The following is a 22,718-nucleotide window of genomic DNA, read 5'->3' as shown; positions in this document are numbered from 1 at the left end:
CAACTCCTTAGCATAATGCATTATCTTGTTGGCCACATTTCTACTTATCTCTATCTTCAAATCATCTTTCATTGTTGCCAAAATGGACTTTGTTTTCCAATCGGGATCTGCCTTGAATTGTTCAATATATCTATTTGTCAAGAAGATGTAGTTGCAATATCTATTGTTTTGGCTCCAAGTACATGTGTGCTCGGGCGTGTAAGACTTTACTTGTACTGTGTCTGTATCACTCAACTTTGAGGCCCATATTTTCCAATTACACTATTTTGCAAACTCCTTGTGCTCGTTTTCTATCATTACACTTTAACTTCACATTGTAACAATTGAGGTTCTCCTTGCGCTTCGAAACTCTTGCATTGACCGAAAGAGTTGTCCAACCTCAAACTATGAATTCCTCATATCTGCCTCAACCAAAAATTCTGGAAAGCAATAAGAAACCTCTTCATCCAACGAACAATCCAATAATAACTCATCAGAAGATGAACACTGCAAGTCATCATCTTCCATCTCCCCTACAGCAATCAGTACTCCTTCGTTTCTCACTGCATTCATGTCCGAACCAATTTCGATGCCGTCTGTCACATTGCATTCATATAACAAATCATTTTCCTTAGAAGCCATATCAACATCGGAACGAACAAAATCTGGGTCTTCCTCATAATCTGTTAGTAAATTCAATACAACGAAATTATTTGCTGAGTTCAAGCAGAGTTTCGTACTAATATAAAAACTAAAAAAAAATGTTGCAATACAAGAAGCTGGTAACTTCCCAAAAATATCCATACATCGATGCACAACCCACTTAGCAACATCCATACACAAATCAATCGTATCTTACTTGCCCATATATACCCAGCAATGTTGCAAACAACACACAAATTCTAAACCCCCAGCAATGTTATAAACAACTCATGCAACGATTTATTGAAATTACAAAAATCGAATAGAGGGTATGTTCATTACCTCCATCGGCAGCCTCCATGGATGAGAATATCACTCCCTTTTAGATGTGATGCTGTGCACTAGTAGAGAATCAATTTTTTTGAGCTTCGAATAAATCGGTTCGCGATTGGGCAAGGTGATTAGGGTTCATTCTGCACTTCCCTCGCGATTTGGGATTAAAAAATCAGGGCACCTGGGACTCCTATAACGTATCAATTTGAGAGAAAATCGCGTTTTCCTCATACAACGCCACTTCACGTGGCAAGAGAAGACGCAGTTTGTCGCTGCGTAGGACACCGTCATGCCAGTTGGAAGGCTATTCAAACGGATGTTTGGGGAGTGAGGTATGGAGACAGATTTGTGTAAGTTCAGTGACCACTCAGCAGCATAAGAAAGTTAGGTGACCACATCGTGACAATAGGTGAAGTTCAGTGACTAATGAAACTTTTTACTCCTCCACTTCACTCCATCTCGTCTACCCCACCAAATTTCACTCCCAAATCTTAATCATTTCCATTCTTTTTCTTTTCTCTATCATCTTCCTTCACTTTTTGTTCTCTTCCCCACACATGGAAGATCGTCACCGAGCATCAAGCATTATAGTTGCCACAACATCGCTACGTAGTGATGTCAATGCCATCTCGCGATGCTCTTCATAGCACCGATAGACAAAAGGAATGATACAGTTGTCCTCAGTTCTGAATAGTGAGGAGAAGGACAATGCCTTGTAGGCATCCATTTGGTATACAGAGCCATTAAGTGATATGAAGAAAATGAAGTATTTGGTTTAGTTGGTGAAGGAGGGGAAAAGGAAATGGGTGTAGATGAAGTTATTGGAATGGAGTTCTATCAGAAGGAAGGAAATTCATCATAATTCTTTTCGAGTCCTCCCATTTCAACAATTTCTTCTAGATTCCTTTCTTTCTCTGTCTTCTCCGAGTTTTAATTCCAGTTCTCTTTTCCGTTATTATGTATTTGTATTCTAGGGTGGATTAGATATCTTCTCTATTTAAATGTTCTCAAATCTAGCAGTATTGAAACTCAAAAGGAGTAAAGTTGTTGCTATTCAATAAGTAGATCAAAGTAAAATAAATCGAATCAATTCCTTGAAGATGGCCGTTCGATTGTCATTTAAATGAGATTGATATTTGTCTTTTCATAGGTCATGTCACAATTCATTGTTTATAGATCATAGATCAATATCCACATGTTACATATCACTGATTTATGTTCACGTCGTCACATGTCACAGTTCACAGGTCACATGTCACACATTACACAGGTCACATGTTATATTGTATAGGTCACAGATCAATATCAACAAGTTACAGATCAAAATTAATTAGTCACATCAGATGTCACATATCTTTGTACATCGATAATATGTCACATATCACTGATTTATGTTCACGTGGTCACATGTCACAGATTACAAGTCACATGTCACATGTTATATTATATAGGTCATAGATCAATATCAACATGTTACAGATCAAAATTAATTAGTCACATATCACATGTCACATATCTTTGTACACCAGTAATGTGTCAAATATTCATGTTCATAGGGTCACAGGTTATATTGCATAGGTAATAGATCAATGTTGACAGTCATGATACAAAAGAACTGGTCACAGGCACATGTCATAGTGCATAGGTCACAGATTCATATCAACATGTCACATAGAATAGAGAACTAATCACTAGTCATTGGATTAATATCATAAGTAACAACTAATCGTTTCAATTTTTATCACAACAACTCACAGTTTACAAGCCAATGGATCTTTTAGTATTACAATTTAAAGGCCATTGGAATTTTCAATTTTCATCACAAAAACTCATTACTAGAGTTTCAACACTGTATCGTCAATTCAAAAATAGAAAGATCTAGCAACAATACAATTTTATCCACCACCAATTGTGACTTCAACACAATTTAAAGCTACTTCAGAATGATCACCAAGCTCAATTCACTACTTGTATTATCACCTTAGTTTGTGACCATTGCCTTTAAAAAATCTGCTTTACAGTGTCGATAATTTTTAATTTGTGACTTCAAATAATCCAGTGATTTTCAATGAGCTAGATATCAATAGTGGAAATCGTGATTATTTGCTTCAAAGAGTTCTCTGTGGCTTTTCTCATTTGTTCGATCATCACAATTTGCTAAATTGGAGAATCCTACTTGGAATGGAAAGATATCACAACTCACCGCTTGATTTTAGAATGAATATTTATTAAAATTTAATATTTCTATATTATTTATCACCTAACTTTTGAATGTTTAAATTTCGTTCCTTAAAATTGAAATGTTGATAGTAAACACCTTTATATATGTATGGGCCATGCTTCACATCCACTTATTTTGTACATAATCGTTAACATCCTCTCACGTGGAGAGAGGCATATAATTTATTGTGCGTAGACCTCTTTCCATGTGAGGGGCGTGTAAAGGATTATGTATATAATAAGTGTTCAAGTAGACTAACTCTATATGTATATATGTATTGTTCTCTAATTTATAGCCTATGTTAATTGGGCCAGGTGTTGGGTCTATGTATTAGGTCTAGGGATGTTAACGAGTCGAGCCAGCTCGCGAGCCGAAACTCGAGGCTCGGGCTCGTCTTGAGTTTTTTTAAACGAGCTTTATCTGAGCCGAGCCGAGCAAAAGCTCGGCCGAAAAAACAAGGCTCGGCTCGAGCTTTGTCGAGCCAAGCCGAGCCAGCTTTTTTTTTTTTTTTTAATAACAAGATCACAAATCTAACATTTTCTTAAAAAATAAATAAATTAAAATTGTATAATTTATACGAGTTACAAATCAAATAAAAACTACAAATTATAAAATTGCATTACAAATTAAATAAAAATTATAACTTACAACCCTCCTTCTTTTTCCGGGTTTGGGATCGGCTACATGACGTATGCGGAGTTAAAATTGTACACGAATAAAATATTTCGTATACAATTTTTCTTGAAACAAATAAATTTAAAAATTACATATTGTTTTGAAATAAATTATTTTAAAAACTTACAACATTCTATATTTGGATCTGCTGCAAATCTTCTGCCAGTATACTATCAACATGTTCTTGAACACGTAATTCTGCACATTCCCAATCCTTCAAGCATATTAAAGCCTCCAAGATACTTTCTTTTAGTCTTGAACATTCGTCTGATAAAATTCGACCACCTAAATTGAATGCAGCCTCCGATGCTACCGTAGACACCAGAGGTGTTAGTAGACCACGTGCAAATTTTGATATAATTGGATACTGTCTTTCATTACACCTCTACCAATTTAGAAGACTAAATTCCTGTAATTCTTTTTCAGGTAACACACTGCGAACGTCCACGCATATATACCTAGCTAACTCGGAGGGAATTTCAAAATTTGTACCACCGATATTTATCGCTCTAGATATCGATGAACTAGAACTAAACGAGGAAACACTTGTATTACTTTCCAAAAAATTCCATAAATTTTCTAAATTGATTGAAATATTTCTTGAAAAAGAACTTTGGGAAGTAGAACTACACTGGCATTCTTTATCAGCATAATAATTATACATTTCAGATAACGTAGATTCTATATTCACATGTGATAATTTCACATTCATGAAATTTGAAATCCCCTTTACAGTGGTTATTGTGTCATTCAAATTAAGTTGATGATTCATTACTGAAACTAAAATAAATAAAGAGGGCAATTTTTCCCAATATTTACGAAATTTTAATTACATAGAGCAAATTAAGTCAGAAAAAAAGAAAAATTCCTGTATTTATGAAATGTTTGTGAAATGTAGAAAAAATGTTGTAAAACAAGTGAAGATATAAGGTAATATACCCCGCTACATTCCTTTGTAGCATCGAAAAAAGATTTTAAAATTTTTTTCACGTGAAATGCAAGAGACCATTCCCAATCTTCTAAATTATGTTCGGGTCTGTATGTACGCCTACCATTATAATATAATGAAATCATTTTATCGTAATTTTCACACGAATGTAACTTAAGATATGTAGAATTCCATCTATATGTTACATCAGTGGCAAATAATTTATCCTGCAAGCCATACTCTGCACACAAACTGTTAAATGCTTGTTTTCTTGTTGGTAACACAGTAATAAAATTTATTGCTTGTCTAATTTTATCTAAAGGAGAACTTATATGTTCTAATCCAGCTTTTACAATTAAATTGATAATATGACATACACAACGTTGATGAAAAAATAAAGTTCCAAATGAAGGTTTAAGTTCATCAATAAATCTTTCGATAACACCTTTGTTCACACTAGCATTATCAAAAGTAAAATTTCGAATCATATCTTGCATACCATATTCCTGTATGATATCTTTTAAAACCATGTATATGTTAGTGGGATAATGAGGATATTCTACACATCTAAATGCAATAATCTTTTTATGTAAAAGCCTCAAGTGATCAATATAATGAGCCGTAGCAGCAATATAACATTTTTTATTACCACCGGTCCATAAATCAGATGTAAAAGATATAACACTATTAAAAGTTTTTAGACTTTCAATAACAATTTGTTTTCTTTTGTTATATAATTTTATAGTATCTGAACAAAGAGTATTTCTACAATAAGAAGAATATCTATGTTGAAGATATTTATGTACGAGCCGGGTAAAATGTACTGAGTCTATCATCGTAAGCGGGATCTCTGCTGCAGCCACGTATGCAGTCATTCCTTCACGAAATCTTTCCCGTGAATATAAAAAGGTGGAAAGAGTAGAACAAGAACCGCCAAAAACTAGTTCGGTCTGTTTCGAGTCGAGATCGATTGGTTTCGCTTTGCAACTCTTTAATATGTGTCTATTCAAATGTGTTGTGCTCGAAGCGAACTTCCAACTAAGTTCTTTGCCACAGTAATTGTAACATGCTTTCCAAATATCTACTCCATTTTGAACACCAACTTTTTACGTGTCGTATATTGCCAACAATCAGATGATTCTTTTTTCGACCTTTAATTTCGAATACTTCTTCCTCATCAATATTCTCCAAATCAATTGGAATATTTCAAGATGCATTTTCATAACCGGATGGAATACTTGAGCTACCCTTAAACTGATTAAACTCTTCACTAGTAAAATCCATCTATAGCTAGTATAGTATAAAATCAGAATATTAGAGTATGACTGTATGAGAGTGAAAGAAATTGAATATGAGATTGAGAGCAAAAAAATTAGAGTTGAAACTTGAATCTATAATACTACAAGTTAAAATCGATTGAAACAAATTGATTTGAAACAAAAAAATTTACCCCGTATTTATAGCCAAAAAACCCAATTTTACCTCCAAATTTGAAATTTGAATTTGAAATATTAACGAACCTCGTAAATTGAATTTCATCAGTCAAAAAAATAGTAATAGCCTACTAGGCGCTCTGCATTTGCTGCCTCGTTACAGGCAACTTAATATAGCTGCTTGTAACAACAGGTACATTTATTATTTATTTATTTTTTATTTTTATTTTTTATCTTTGAATTTGGGCGGGCCTTGTCACGGACCATTTTGGCCGGTGACACGAGCCGGCTCAGGCTTGGGCCAACGCCCCAAAATGGCTCTCGGCCCAAACCTAGGCTCGCTCCATCCGAACCACGAGCCACCAAGCCAATTTGACATCCCTAATTAGGCCTATGAGGGGGGCTGAATGGCCTTTCAACAATAAAAAACAGGTTTTAGACTGCACAGAAATAATAACAAATTGAGGACAAATTTGCATCAATGCAAATGGATTGGATACCTACGGTGAAATTTTTCCAAAATATTGAGCTCCCATTTTCCCGAAGTCTCTCCATTCTTACTGAGATAATCAGATAAATCAGTTGAATCGCCAGTAGATCGCACTTCAATTATGGTACGCAATTCAATCTTTTGTCGAGCTTCAGATTTTTCATTCTCTTTGTGTGTGAATCGAATAAATTATATGATGGTTCTGTTTTTCACTTTGGACGTATATCTGGTTAAAATTCTTCTTTCGTGGATTTGAAATCTCGAAAATGGAACCGCTGGGATACCCGATTTCAATTAACTTGTTAATGGATTCCGGTTTTTTAAAGCCCTAACAAATGCAGTTTTAGGATTCTTAGATCACGAAGTTTTTATTTTTATTTTTTATCAGGATAATGATAGTGATGGTTTTTATCAGGATAATGATAGCGATGGTGACTGTTTGAAACTCTTGTATTTAATTTATATTGTTGTAGATATAATTTTTTTGAGTTATTTTTGAAATATCTTATCTGATTATTGGGAAAATAAGTATTTCTGAATTTACATGGCCAAGATGAAAAAAATTATTAGCACCTCAGCATTTGAATCTAAAAGATGAAACATCCAGTAGAATTTCGTGGATTTAATATTCATTTTGCTTGGTTTTTCACTTATTGATAGAGTTTGAGCCAATTGTTATTCAAGAAAACTAACAGATTATAAAAATGAATGGTTCAGTAGAAACTTCGTTAGCTGGAATAATTTGTCTCTGTAAGAAAATTAGAATACTCTTCTTCTTCCTTTTATTTATTTCTTTATTTTAATTTTTGGGCAGAGTAATCTATGATTTTGTCACCCTTTAGACGATATCTATAGAATGGCATTTAATTTAGATTTTATACTCCTTTTGAGATAGCAGAGATGCAAAGTTCCCATCTTTTGCTTACACCTATTTGTCTTCTCAGCACTTCATCAAGGTCTATCATACATAATATCAGATTTAAAAGTAATGAAGTGCATAAGTGTGCTTGTTACAGTGATTCGAAAATAGGATTATAGGCTGACGTGTTGTTATTTTGAATACTGAAGAATAATATCTCACCCAAGCACATGTGTTTTGCTGTTTGAATTATAACTTTCTTTAATGCCACTGGCTGTGGTTGCACCAGTGAGAGGGATCAGTGCTATGAATTTTTTTCGTATCTAAATATATAATAAATCAATCCATTTGATGCTTGAATTTCTTGTAATTGTCATTTTATGACATCATTAAAATTATAAGGGGCTATAAGAAGTTATGTGGGAAATAAATTCCTACGATACGAATGACCAAAGCATGTGTTTATGTGTGATTGTCTACTAGTGATTGGGGTGATTTTGGAAGAGAATGAAATATAATAGGTTCCTGGAATTTGGCTTATGAGTTTTTGTGGCACATGACAAAAAAGTGAGAGAGAAGAAACACCAAATATCTATACCTCAAAGTTTGCGCCAACTCTATTGGGGTCCAGTTGAGCGTATGCCGGACTCAATTGAAAAAAAAAAAGACCCATTTGGCTGGAAGACTAATGAGGGTATGATAGACATTTTGTGAATACTTAAGTGAGGAAAAGTTAAAAAGCTTAGAAGACTGCCATTTTTTGTCTTGGCCTTCAAAAAATGGCATTCTGACAGTTTCTCAGTTTGGACGGAACAAACCCTTAGTTTTGGTGCCTAATTCCTTTGTTTTCGAAATGATTATTTAGTAAAGTATTGTTTGCTAAGAATGAATTTGATGCGGATAAAAAGATACTCTTGAAGTTTTGAAATCTACAACCTGTCCTTTGGCCAAAAGGAGCACAACCACTAAATGTCAGCTATTCTCTGAGCATTGATTGTCTAGTATGATGTTGTGGATTGTAGATACTCTTCACTGCTGTGGTAAGTTATCAGTGTATTTTTCCCCCTCTTAAAGTAATCCACATTACTGGATTCAATATGCTGCTTTATGTAGATCAGGAACTTTATCTTCTTGTTTGCCCATTTACGGGAGTAAAGGAGAGCACTCCTTGAATTTACATAAACTTTATGGTGTAGGAGGAATCAATAAAGTTTATCTTGTTTCCTTTTTATTTTAACAGTCACCTATGAGGAGAATACTTTCTCTGAAAAGGACTGCTTTGGTTCGGCATCCCACTGAGAAATTTGGTATAGTTGGTAGATTTTTCAGTACCCAGACTGCAACGACTTCGACTACCCCACAGCCTCCACCGCCTCCACCACCTCCGGAGAAAACTCACTTCGGTGGCTTGAAAGATGAGGACCGTATTTTCACAAATGTATATGGATTGCATGATCCGTTTCTCAAAGGTGCCATGAAACGAGGAGATTGGTATAGAACAAAAGACCTAGTACTCAAGGGAACTGACTGGATTGTCAATGAAATCAAGAAATCTGGACTTCGTGGGCGTGGTGGTGCTGGATTTGCCTCTGGTCTTAAATGGTCCTTCATGCCAAAGGTTTCTGACGTTCGTCCTTCATATCTTGTTGTTAATGCTGACGAAAGTGAACCTGGAACGTGTAAAGATAGAGAAATTATGCGTCATGATCCACACAAATTACTAGAGGGTTGTCTAATTGCTGGAGTAGGAATGAGGGCCAGAGCTGCATATATTTACATTCGTGGTGAATATGTGAATGAAAGGTTGAACCTTGAGAAGGCCAGGAGAGAAGCATATGAGGCCGGATTATTGGGGAAGAATGCATGTGGATCAGGTTATGATTTTGATGTTCATATCCACTTTGGTGCCGGTGCTTATATTTGTGGTGAAGAAACAGCTCTTCTGGAGAGCCTTGAGGGGAAACAAGGAAAACCTAGGTTGAAGCCTCCTTTTCCAGCTAATGCAGGTCTATACGGTTGCCCAACGACTGTTACAAATGTGGAAACAGTGGCTGTTTCACCCACCATATTAAGGCGTGGACCAGAATGGTTTGCTAGCTTTGGCAGGAAAAATAATAGCGGTACAAAACTATTTTGCATCTCAGGACATGTAAACAAGCCTTGTACTGTTGAAGAGGAGATGAGTATACCATTAAAAGAGCTTTTAGAGAGACACTGTGGCGGTGTTCGTGGTGGATGGGACAATTTACTTGCAGTTATACCAGGTGGTTCATCTGTTCCTTTACTTCCCAAGCACATATGTGAGGATGTGCTTATGGATTTTGATGCGCTCAAAGCTGTGCAGTCAGGTTTGGGAACTGCAGCTGTAATTGTGATGGATAAGTCAACAGATATTGTAGATGCAATTGCAAGGTTATCTTACTTCTACAAGCATGAGAGTTGCGGCCAGTGTACACCTTGTAGAGAAGGTACAGGATGGCTCTGGATGATCATGGAGAGATTGAAGGTGGGAAATGCAAAGTTGGAGGAGATTGATATGCTACATGAAGTGACAAAGCAGATTGAAGGACACACAATCTGTGCCTTAGGTGATGCTGCTGCTTGGCCAGTTCAAGGTCTTATCAGGCACTTCCGACCAGAGCTTGAGCGAAGGATCAGGGAGCATGCTGAGAGAGAGTTACTGCAGGCTGCTGCTTCTTGATCCTTTTATATGGGTTGGTATTATATCTTTTTTTTTTTTTTTTGCTTGTTTCATACACAGTAGTGGACATGATTAGACATTGCATAGACAAAATTTTAAACTTCTTTTTCTTCCTTAAGCATGTCAAGTCTTGTTTAATATTGCATGCCTTTGGAATGTAAGTCATTCCTTTCACAATAATCCACTAGAGATCGTTTGACAAAAATTAAAATTGATTATGGGCTTGAAAGGTAGAAGTCATTATTTTCACAATAGTCCACTAGCATATTGTAAGTCTTAACTTAGCATAAGACACGTCTAATCAAGCTCTTTCAACCATTTCTAATGGTTGAAGTACCTATGCAAATAATGCCCTCAATTATCTTACCAGATTCATCGAGAATGAAGCCCATAGATTTCTTACTTTCGGCATCTTAAAGTAAGGATTACAAGAGTTGTAAAATACAATTTCTTTCAAACAATTCGTTGATGGAGGAGCTTAATTTGTGTTGCCAAATGACTCGTTTGCAGAGGAGGTTAATTTATGTTACCATTGACCAGTCGTGATTAAGGTAGTGAATGTGGTAGTTCAACATAGCTAAGAACATTTTTAAAGTTTACTACATTTGGTTTAGCGACTCTGATAGTGACATCATCAAGTACGAATTACTTCTTTTCAACACCTTCAAATATCAGTTACTATCTTCAACGTGGAAAAGATAAAATTTGCAATTATGTTTCTTTGTCTAGTAACACTTATTACCATGTTGAACAGTAGTAATTGATTTTTGATGATTTTATTCGTAGAGTCACAAAATTAGGTATGATAAACTTTTAAAATATTCTTATCGAAAATTAGGTTGAATGGCCCGCCTTCACTGGCTCAGACACCTTTGATCGATGGTAACATAAATTACCTCATCTGCCAATGAATTGTTTGGAAAATATTGTATCTTACAACTTTTGTGATCTAGATCCTAAGGTACCCTTTTTATAGAAAATACAGTTCGTTCGAGATAAGACGATTCTGGTTGGATAGAAATTGAGGGCATTTGTTCCATAGGTTCAACCATAAAAAAATGGTCTGTATGGGCTGGATTAGTCTTATAATATGGTAGTGAATATTGCTTCCGTTTGGGTTTCATTTATTTTGCTAAAATTCTACTTTTCAAGAAACAAGTGGTTGATAAGTGGGTACGAAATAATTAATGTTTGACAGTGGTTACTACGAAATGTGTAGTTAAAATTAATGTTTGACTTTGAAAAGTAGAAGTTTAGGATGAGAAAATGAAACCCAAACGGAGGCGTTGTGAAAAGAATGGCTTCTACCCTCTAAGACGATAATATGTCTCTATTTTTTACGAAGGTTGTGGTTGGAAAACTAGTTTCCAGTAATGTGGCGTATCTTTGTATTGATCACCGCTAAAACTAGTGATAATGTCTATGATGCTCGGATTTGGTTAAAGGTACGTATTTAAGCATTGGATCTTTTATTTACCATGATATTTTTTTAATTAAAATGATCTTATCCAAATCAAAAGAACTAAAAAGCACATTTAAGAAATAATAAACCTCATGTAATTTGCTCAATCAATAAGACTATAAAATTCAAAGAAAGAGATAAATAAACCAAACTAATAAAGCTTTTAAGCTATAAATAAGCTTCAACCACAATTAATTAAAAAAAGGCCCAAAAGTTAAAACCAAAAACAGGCCCTCCCAACTACAACACCCTCTTTCTTCTTCCCTAAACCAGAACGTGACTCTCTGCAACAATGGCAGCAGCAGCCACCAAGTCCAACAGTTTCCACATCTGGCAGCGTTCGGTTGAAATTTGCCGTGTCTGCCTGTATTTTATACCCATACCCGTACCCGTGTCATGTTGTGTCGACACGGGTACTTCGGCCAAAAAGAAGGGTCCGAGCATCACAGGATAATGTAACTAAGATCCTCTTTTTAATGCATTTTTATCTTCTGCTCATTTTTTTGAATCTGGAGAAAGGTTTGATTTGTTTGTGCAATCAAGTTATTTTGGATAACTAGTTGAAAAGTTACAGGAAAATTTCTGCATAACAATCAATAGCCTGTTTTTGAACAATCTAGATTCTAGAATGAACTTTTTCTTCTTTAGCATGGAAGTGCACCAATATTTGGTTAACAGAGGTGCAATTATGTGTATTTCCCACTTTTTCGATTAGTAACCTGAAATATTTTGCAATATTTCGTCTGCTATTCTTCTTTTGTAGGGAAATGCAAACTAGATCCAGTTGAATAAACTTACAAATTTTGGAGAGATATTTTAGAATGCCATCCGTTCCAAGAAGCAGTGCGTTTAATGTAATGATTGTACCAGACAATACTTCATTAAGATTCTATGATTATTTCTTGACGTGCCTAAAAATTTGCCTCTTCTGTTTTGGCTACGAGGGTGAAAGAATATTTGTTATCAGTTTGTCTGCTTAGATATTTTGGTCAATAAGTTGAACTCCCTTATGATTTTACAACTCATGCATTGGGGGCTCACATATACTTCCATATATGGGAGCCATGCTTTGCATGTTAATCTGATGATCTCAGCCGGAATCAGAGCTGTTCAATTGCTGGGATTATTGATCCCAATTCCCTATGGAAAATTTATATATGCAGTTCATACGACCAAGCTTGTTAGGCTGTGATTCAATGTTTTGTGTACTCGGAAGTAATTTGCATCCCTTTCGCTCGCCAAATTCATTGTTGCTATTTAACTCGCACATGGTGCACCCTTTGAAACCATCGCCAGAAATTGACCCAGCACAAGTTTTACATCTTGATTGGAGTTGGTGATGCCTCTTAGAATTATAATTGCTTTCTTAAAACCCCAAAAATATGTTTGGTATGCAGTAGTAAATTGACGGGAGGATTAGACAAGACTGAATTGTGCACTTGACTTCGACTTATTGAAATCAAGTTGGGTCTCATGCTCGTCCATGTCTTATATTCTTTTGGTAATAGTTATCTACTGACTGTAATTAGTTGCTTTGCTTCCTTCACCTGAAAACTACATTAAAGAAAAGAAATTTTTACACTCCAGCTCAAAAATTGTATTTTCTTTATGTCTTGTCTTTTTAGTTTTTTGGTTGCTCATATTATTTCATACTTACTTTTCTTTCTTTTCCCTTTTCTGGAAATTAGGTAATGGCCGTGTGCCCCCATTAAAGTGTGCATTACTTTTATACAAGTGACCTCAATAGTAAAACTTGTCTCTCCAACTACTTTTCATCATTATAGCTACAGGGGTTGGAGAATCTTATCTCAAAGAAAGACAAGTGAATACATCTGTCGTATGAAGTGATCGTGCTCAAGACCTATGGGATTAAGAACTGCGTTTTGAATCTCGACGAGGGGCTATTTAGAGCACTAGGGTATGTCCCCGACAACATCGTCGTAGAAATTTATTACAGAATGGTTTTGACTTGTAACAACAAAATTTTGGGCTTTAATAGATTTTATTGGACATTTTTAAAACTTTTTAAGTTTTTAATCTAAAGAAGACAACTTTAGTGTATCTATGGTAAAGTTTAACTATTTTTCAAAGGATTATTCTAGTGATACCTAAAGGGATACTTATGGACACCCTTCAGTATATGGTGATGTATAACTAGAATAATCATTTTTTAAAATGGTCAAATATAATTTTTATTAGCATTTTGTAAGATTCCATTGAACCCTTAAGGGCCTGTTTGGGAGTGATTTTTTTTCTAAAAAATTGATTTTTTTTATCGTTATTTCACTATTTCAGTCATCATATTTGACTTCTTCTTTTACAGATGGACCTCACTTTTCTCCTAACGATCAAAAAATTAATTCTCAAAATCATTTCCAAACAGACTCTAAATTTTCTTTGACCAAACATAGTTGTGGTACGTGATGCACTTTTTTTTTTCCCCTCTGAAGGGTGAAAGAACAGAAGAAACCTCTTTTGTTTTTTTCTCTCTCCGTCAAAATCATTTGGTTGCTAGAGGACTTTTGTCCACCGCATTGAATTGACCATTTCCTTTGACAATGACGTCCAATATCATTGACAGTATAGTTCAGTTATAAATAATCAAAAAAGAAACTTTTAAAATATATTTGTTTTCTTATTTTTAATTGTACATTTGCCAATAAAATAATATTATAACCATACATTTTTCATTGAAATACTATTCGAAAATATTTTTTGAACAAAAAAAAAAAAAAGACTCAATCAAGCTCTTAAATTGGAAAATAAAACCTCAAATAATGCCCTTGTTTGAGCCTCGTTCTTTTGAAAGAATTTATTTTTCAACAGTGTTTTACATCAATTTAACCACACATTTTTTAATAAAATAATATTACACATAAATTCAAAACTTTTTCTTATTTTTTAACTATACATTTTTCATCAATACACTATTCAAAAATTCATTCTTCCCTAAAAAAAAGGGCTCAAACAAGGGCATTGTTACATTAAAAAAAAACTTCTCTTCAAATGCATTTTAAATGGAATCAATTCCAACCTCCCCTTTGTCAAACAATAGGCGCGAATCGCATCTTCTTTATCATCAGCCTACAAACGTGGCTGCTTCTACCTGCCCGCCACCCAGGCGTGGGGTAGGGCGTGGGGCTGGGGCCACGCTATACATTTATCCCTCGTTTGATTTTCATTATTTTCAAAATGTATTTTTCTCTCTTATTTTTAATTATACTTTATTCAACAAAATAAAATTACACGCAAATTGAAAATTTTTCCTTATTTTTTAATTTCACATTTTTCCATCAAATCACTTACAAAATGTATTTTTGACAAATAATATGGCTCAAACAAGCCCTTAATATTTACATACGTACAAATTGTTGAGCTTACTCCAGTGAATTCATGATAAAAAGAGAGTTTCAAATGTTTTAATTAGAACTACATATTTTCATGTTAGATGTTTTTGTTGATTTATCACGCCATGACACGATCAAAATATGCATTTTGAGGCGTTTTAAGTACGATTAACAAAATTTGTATATAATAAGTCAATATAGGGTTGGTCGAGACTCCTTTTCAGTGAAGCCGGAAGACGGTATCGAATGAGAATGTCAAAATCAATGAGAGTGTATTGTAAGTTTTATTTATGCTCTAAGTACCATAGAATTGTAAAAACTATCAAAATCAAAGAAGTAACAATAGCAACTATAAGTATTCTGAAAGGAAAATCTATTTGTATGGTCGAAAGTTTAAATTAGTATATTTTTTTTCTCATTTATGTTCCATTTTTTTATCCAACTCCTTATATGTTTGACGAGTCATAATAGATGGATTTATTTTGAGAATCATTTTACGTGTTTTTTTTTTTCTATTTTATGCAGTATTTGATGCAATTAATAGTTTAAACTTTAATGTATTAAAATTTATCCTTAAATTTGCTGCAGAATCAATATAATAACACTCCATATCGACTAATAAAAATTGAAAGAAAACATGTTTGTATTGATTGTAGTTAAAATAAAACCCTATTTTAATCGAACAAAGAAAAAAAGATAATTTAAAGATAAGCTGCTTATTTTTGCTATTTACTCAAACAAGAATAAGCAATAGCTTGGATATGATGTTGCCGTAGCCCGGGCCAAGAACTTTTCACATATTAAAGGGGTAGAATTAAAGACTTTTCAGACACATAAACTGAGTTAATTTAATCAATGGTCACTGAATTTTGCTATAAATTACTACTTATTCATCGATTTTTAAAAAATTACTTATTGTTCATTGAACTTTTTTATACGTTATTACTTGCTCATTACTCATCCAAATTTGAACAAAGTTACCAATCAATCACCCATATTATTTTTATCAGTGTTACATATATCAAAGTTCAATGAGCAACGAGTAATTTTGTTCAAATTTAGTTTAACAAAGAATAATCTTTTAAATTTTAATTAGCAAATCGTAATCTATAGTAATACTTAGTGAACAACGAGTAACGTTTTAAATATCGATGGGCAAGTAATAACCTTTTGAAAAGTTGAGCGACCATTCATTAAATTAACTCACATAAACCTTCCCTTCTTCTTCCCTCGGTTCCTGACGTTTCTTTCGGTTTTCACCTTTGCCTCTCATTTTCCCCCAAGTTTACCTCTCATTTTCCCCATCTTCACTTCTTTAAGAAACAACACAGCAGAATAAGTNACCTTTGCCTCTCATTTTCCCCCAAGTTTACCTCTCATTTTCCCCATCTTCACTTCTTTAAGAAACAACACAGCAGAATAAGTCGACAGCAAAAATTCACAATTTGAAGAAAAAGACTAGTCTTTTTAAGCATTCCTCATAGCAGAATTCTGTTTATTAATTCAATTGCATTCATCTTCCTACAGGTTAAGATACTGAATTTTTGTTTTGTGGGTTATTTGACTGTGATGATTTTTTGTTGATTTGTTCTACAATTGTTTGCATTTTGTATGTGGATCGATTTTTTAGGCCTTTTAGTTCTTCATTTTTACCTTTTTGGCTTCTTTTATGGTAGATTATTTTGGTTAATGTGAAAATAGTTGTTTTTAGATTTTTATCTGGTTCTGATTGAGATGAATATTTTGATTTTTATATCACCATTTAGCTTGATCTACTTTACCATCTCTGTTTAGCTAAACTGTTAATCGTTTCTGCCTGTTTTGAGTCTGTATCGTTAACATTTTTTATTTTATTTTTATTATTATTATTATTATTTTTTTGGGAATGAATCGCTGTTATACACGTGTTTTGGTATTGATTATGATTCGCTAAATATTACTCAATAAGAAACTACTTGAATGAGTAGATTTGGTGTTCCCCCAGTCCCTATATTTACATTTATAGTGCTGATTTATGATATTAATTTTTTTGTTTTTTTACTAGATTGTAGTTGATCAAACAGAACCCGGCAACAATTTCGAGATATTTTTCTTAAGCTATGGTTCTCGGGCTGAGGTCAAAGCACAGAAAAAGTGCTTCTGTTAAAGTTGAGTACATAGTGAACTTACAGGAGATTAGGCCTTGGCCTCCAACAGAATCACTGAGTTCCATTCAAACCGTGTTGCTCCAATGGGAAAATGGTAATAAAAATTCAGGATCCTTTATTTCTGTTGCTGGGAATACCAGTATATCGTTCAACGAGTCTTTCATACTGACCTTTACTCTGCGCCAAGATAAAAAGGCCCGTGATAAGTTTCTTAAGAATTGCTTAGAGTTCAGCTTGTTTGAGCCTCGAAAGGACAAGGGAAGTAAAGGGCAATTATTGGGGACAGCTTTATTAAATCTTGCTGATTATGGAGTACTTGAAGAAATCATAAGTATTAGCATTCCTTTAAACTTCAAGAAGAGTTATAAGAATTCAGTGCAACCAGCTTTGTTCGTAAGACTGGAGCCAGTTGAAAAGGATGGCTCGAAGTCATCACCTAGCTTATCAAAGACAGCATCCCTGGACAATGATGATAATGACCTGGAAATTGCCTCGTTTACTGATGACGATACTTCTTCTCATTCGTCAAGGACTGCTGCGTCATCAACCTTTGAGGCTGCAACAGCTTCACCGTCTCAAAATGATAAGGTAATCATGATCACTTAATTAATTGTTTGATTATTTTCAAACATATTCTATTTTATATGGTTTAGCCAATTGAATTTAGAAGTTTACTAGTTTTAAATTTTATTTTTTTACTAGTTTTAAATTTTTTTTTTTTTAACTTTCATTCTCTATTTGAGTGAATGTACTGTGTAATATCTATTTCCCACTAAAATGCAGTATGGAACTGGATTGCTAAATACTGGGATCGGCCCTACTCAAGAACCAAACAGGAGTATATGGCCTTCATCAATTGATGTATCCTCTGATACTGGAAACCATATTCAAAATTATACTTCTTTATCCAAATTTCCCGAAAGAAGCATGACATCTGTCAAGAGGAACTCTGTTACCCCTTCCATAAAATCTTCTCCCTCATTCATAGGTTTCCAAGATATAAATGGGAATTCCAGCAACCGCGTGGGAACTCTTCAGTCAGGAAGTGTTACTCGTCATGCCAATGAAGAGGTTGCCAAAAGCAAAGCTAAAATTAGTGAAATCACTCAACATTCTGTAAAAGATGAATCCTCTGATAGATTTTTAACAAAATTTACTTCATCTGATAACTCTACACAGACTGTTTTCGACTCAAGCTCTGTCAATCTCTCTCACGCCTTTCAGGAAAAGAAAGTAGAACAAGAAGCTACAGTGATAAGTCATGCACATATTGGTCTGGTGAATGGCGAAGAGAAAAATGTCCAAAAAAATAATGGACAGGATGAAAAGATAATGGAAGAGATTTCGCTTTTCTCAGAGAACAAATTGGGGGGAGAGTCTAGCAGAAGGCAGGTAACAATGAGAAGTGATACTCTTGTTTCCAATAGGAAAGCACAAGGAATTCTGGGATCTACTACTAATAATGCTCGGTTAAAGCATGTGAAGTCTGTCCAGATACATGGCTCCATTAATGAGAGTGGATTCGTAGGCGACAGCCACAGTGAGATAAAAGCAACAGATCTTGATATTGCAGACTCTCAAAATAACAGGAAAGGCAATACAACATTTGAAAGAAAAGAACCAACAAATAAACTTTCTGAAAGTAAAAATGAATGGAAGTCTAGAATTGAGATGCTGGAGGAAGAATTGAGAGAAACTGCAGCTATTGAGGTTGGATTATATTCCATAATCACGGAGCACACGAGTTCTAGGAATAAAGTCCACGTTCCAGCTCGACGGCTTTCCAGATTTTATCTTCATGCTTGCAGAGCAGGATCCCAAGCTAAACGGGCAAGTGCCGCAAGAGCTGCTTTGTCTGGGTTAGTTTTGGTTTCTAAAGCATGTGGAAATGATGTTCCAAGGTAAATGTCTGTTCCAGTACTTGCATAGGAGTTAGTGAAGTAACTCATGCTCCACAGAATTAACTATTATCTGTAGCTTAGTTTATTTTGTTGTAATGTTTCTTTGAAATTCCCTTCCAAATAATGACTCCATTACGAGCAGCATTTTTTTATAGGTTGACCTTCTGGCTGTCGAATTCAATAATGTTGAGAGCCATTGTTAGCCAGGCTGCTGCAGAAATGCCACGTTCTGATGGATCAGGCCTAAAAAGTAACAGCACTGAACCTGGATTGACTTTTAGATTTCTTTATAACTCTCGAATGGAGGAGAAAGAGAAGAATATATCAATTGAAGAATCGGACGACTGTGAGGATATATTGATGTTCATTATCGCACTGGAAGAGATTGAATCTTGGATCTTCTCTCGAATTGTCGAGTCTATTTGGTGGCAGGTTGTTTCTCAGTTCTCTAGTTCTTATTTTGTTAGATAGGTTTTTAGATTAATTACGAGGTCATTCTAATTTTGTCCACCGCAGACTTTTACTCCACATATGCAGCCAATGGTTACAAAAAGTAGTGGTAGAACTACAGGCTCAAGTACAAAGAAAACTTATGGAAGAAGCCATAATTTGGGGGATCACGAACAGGGAAATTTCTCTACAGAATTGTGGAAAAAGGCATTTAAAGATGCTTGTGAAAGGCTTTGTCCAATTCGTGCAGGAGGGCATGATTGTGGCTGCTTGTCTGTGCTGTCAAGACTGGTATGTCCAGATATAAAAGAATGCTCAAAGCCAAATTCATTTCTTCTTTAGACAAGGATATACTTTAATGGTATGTTTGGTAGGGAGGATTTGAGTATAAGGAATAAAACAGAAGCTAAAATCTTCTCACTATAGTTTTGAGTCCTATCAATCTCTTCACACCAAATATGCACTAAAACGTGAACGAAAAGTCGAATAATTTTGGTCTTTAAGTACACGGATTTCAAAAGAAAGCTCAAAGAAAACATATTATGGATGTCATAAAGTCATCTGATTTTCTATGTTAAGTGAGTTCTGGTGCCTTTTTTCCCTGAAAGGCTGAAACTCTGTTATTTTATAGCTGGACTGTTATAAAGTGCATGCTGTTGCTAAATATAGCACGTTAATACTTTCTTCCTGTGTTTTTAGGCAATGGAGCAGTTAGTTGATAGGCTGGACGTGGCAATGTTCAATGCCATTCTTCGTGAATCCGCTGAAGAAATGCCAACAGATCCTGTGTCTGATCCCATTACTGATTCTAAAGTTCTCCCTATTCCTGCTGGAAAATCAAGCTTTGGAGGTGGTGTGCAATTAAAAAATGCTGTAAGTACAGGAGAAAACATTTACGAAACATTATGTCTTATGCCAGTCTATTGTCAAACATAATGGATATATTTTTCTTTTAGGTTTTTGGTGCTACCTTTTAAGTAGTCAATGTTATAATTTCTCCTTGTTTTTTATTTTCTATCCTGAATGGTCCCTTTCTAGTTTTATTATCCTACAATGTGGCTTCTCCATTCAACTTAAACGGAATCTATCCAACACTAGTCATTTTGAACAACCGTATTTCTCTTAGAAAATATTTACGCTATAGTATTATTCACCTTTACTTTCTTCGGGGTTTGGACAAGCAATTCTCGTAGTTTCAAATCATAATTTCTGGAAAAAAATAAAAATAAAAGGACCATTTAGCCAGATACTCACCTCGAGTCACTCATGTATTATGGTTCTTAATTCCTTTTTCCATGCTGGTAGATTGGCAATTGGTCCAGATGGCTTACAGATCTTTTTGGCATAGAAGATGAGATACCTGTAGATTATAATATTATTGTTGATGAGAAGAGGCCAAAATCTTTCAAGGCGTTCCGCCGTCTCCATGCTTTAAGTGACCTCATGATGCTTCCCTTTGGAATGCTAGCTGACGACTCCATCAGGAAAGAGGTGACTCATTTACTAAACAGAATTGTTTATTCTCTAGAGCAATCTTTTATTCTAGGATTATGTTACTTGTTCATAAAAATTGTACATAAGGGATTACATAAAATGATATGAAGGGAAAAGATTAAATGAAAAAGTTGACTGTATTTTAAATTGATAAATGATAGAGTGACATATGACATTATGTAACTCATTATGTAAAACTTGATATACATGTAGCAAGGTCCTTTATTCTATAGGTATATTCCATTTGTTTCATACTCATAGTTCTAATTTCCTGTTTGAAGGTTTGCCCGACATTTGATCCGACATTGATCAAGAGGGTTTTTAGTAATTTTGTTCAAGACGAATTCTGTCCAGACCCCATTCCACAGAACATTATCGACTCTCTGGATTCTGAGGTGGGTCCTCCGTTGATAATTAAATCTCTTTGTAGATATTACCAATGACTTGAAAGAAGGTCGAATATGCACGTGGCTACTTAGTATTATTCTATTGTTCAAGTTGCAATTGAACAGTATACTGTTGTCTATATTATTGCGAAATGGCATTGTCTTACATTGTTTTCCACGATGAAGGAAACTGCGGATGCTTCTGTAGAGTCGCTCACCAGCTATCCGTGCATTGCAAGTCCTACAGTCTACTCACCACCTCCTGCAGCCTCCCTCAATTCCTTTATGGGCGAGATTGGAACCGGATTCCTTCAAAGAAGTGGATCAGCTTTTCTGAAAAAATCATACACGAGTGATGATGAACTCGATGATCTCGACTCACCCTTGACTTCAATCGTTCCTGATAGCTTTCATAGCTCCTCCGCTTTAGCAAAACTCAGCTCGATGCCACAACGAAAGGGTGGCAGAAATGTTCTTCGGTATCAGCTACTCCGGGAAGGTTGGGAAGATGTGGAACAGTAACAAATTCCGCCTTTTGGAAGTCATGACTTGAGTTGCTTGATGACTGTTGATGACTTGTAACGAAAGGAAGGGTCGTAAGAGGCATTGAATATCCAGCGACCCTCTTTGATTATGTATATACATGTATAGCCATGTGTCTCTTTTCTCCGTAACATATAAGGCTTTTGGGGACCCCCGCGCCCCAACCCCACTCAAACCCCAACCCTTAGAAACATGGTTTTGTTTGTTGATATAAAATTAAGCTCGACTCAATGGTACAATCAACAAGATTTTAATATATTTACATGTAATATTCTGTAGTATAGAATATTTTGACATGCATTTTGTTTCCAATAAATTAAATGAGGTATGGTTTCTTTTGATTTTTTAGGGTAAAGATGCTTGCTACTTGAGACGTGTAAGTGGTATGTTCTAGATCCAATCGATTTAGGTTGTAATCACTTTTAATATGCTTAATGTATTTAATTTTGGCAAGATCTATTATTTATTTAAATCAATATTTTGATAAATAATATTAAATAATAGAGTTCGCAAATTCAAGTTTAAGTTATTTGTTAATTACAAGGAGTTGTAATTGTGAGATACAAATTACGTATAATTGGATCTTGAATAATCCGTGGTCGTAAGTAATAACGAGATACGGATATCGTTATTACAGATAGATCATCACGTGTGGCATTTTCTATTTGTGAAGTAAGTAGCTGATCTCACAAGTTAAAGTGTGATGACACTTAAATGAACACCTGGA

General features: G+C 34.9%; 2 protein-coding genes across 6 annotated transcripts; both read left to right on the top strand.

The window, feature by feature from the left end:
• Window positions 1-6,664: 6,664 nt before the first annotated feature.
• LOC111378363 (NADH dehydrogenase [ubiquinone] flavoprotein 1, mitochondrial-like) lies at window positions 6,665-13,735 on the top strand. Of its 3 annotated transcripts, none has more exons than XM_023001551.1 (3): window positions 6,665-6,825; window positions 8,801-10,274; window positions 13,508-13,735. In XM_023001551.1, the coding sequence occupies exons 1-2, from the start codon at window positions 6,823-6,825 to the stop codon at window positions 10,259-10,261; spliced, it is 1,464 nt and encodes a 487-aa protein (XP_022857319.1). In that variant the 5' UTR covers window positions 6,665-6,822; the 3' UTR covers window positions 10,262-10,274; window positions 13,508-13,735. The 3 variants fall into 3 exon arrangements, with proteins under 3 accessions (XP_022857319.1, XP_022857318.1, XP_022857317.1); XM_023001550.1 differs by having other exon boundaries at window positions 13,412-13,735; XM_023001549.1 differs by lacking the exon at window positions 13,508-13,735 and adding an exon at window positions 12,487-12,895 and having other exon boundaries at window positions 6,667-6,825.
• A 2,697-nt stretch (window positions 13,736-16,432) lies between these two features.
• On the top strand, window positions 16,433-22,332 carry LOC111378362. Of its 3 annotated transcripts, none has more exons than XM_023001547.1 (10): window positions 16,434-16,597; window positions 17,115-17,805; window positions 18,001-18,288; window positions 18,442-19,118; window positions 19,274-19,550; window positions 19,635-19,859; window positions 20,268-20,441; window positions 20,874-21,059; window positions 21,344-21,457; window positions 21,635-22,332. In XM_023001547.1, the coding sequence occupies exons 2-10, from the start codon at window positions 17,170-17,172 to the stop codon at window positions 21,968-21,970; spliced, it is 2,913 nt and encodes a 970-aa protein (XP_022857315.1). In that variant the 5' UTR covers window positions 16,434-16,597; window positions 17,115-17,169; the 3' UTR covers window positions 21,971-22,332. The 3 variants fall into 3 exon arrangements, with proteins under 3 accessions (XP_022857313.1, XP_022857315.1, XP_022857314.1); XM_023001546.1 differs by having other exon boundaries at window positions 18,397-19,118; XM_023001545.1 differs by having other exon boundaries at window positions 16,433-16,597; window positions 18,001-19,118.
• Window positions 22,333-22,718: the final 386 nt, after the last annotated feature.

Source organism: Olea europaea, unplaced genomic scaffold, assembly GCF_002742605.1.
Source record: "Olea europaea var. sylvestris unplaced genomic scaffold, O_europaea_v1 scaffold1806, whole genome shotgun sequence".
Classification (NCBI taxonomy): Eukaryota; Viridiplantae; Streptophyta; class Magnoliopsida; order Lamiales; family Oleaceae; genus Olea; species Olea europaea.
The sequence above is the reverse complement of the archived record's forward strand: the minus strand, read 5'-3'. Positions and strand labels throughout refer to the sequence as shown.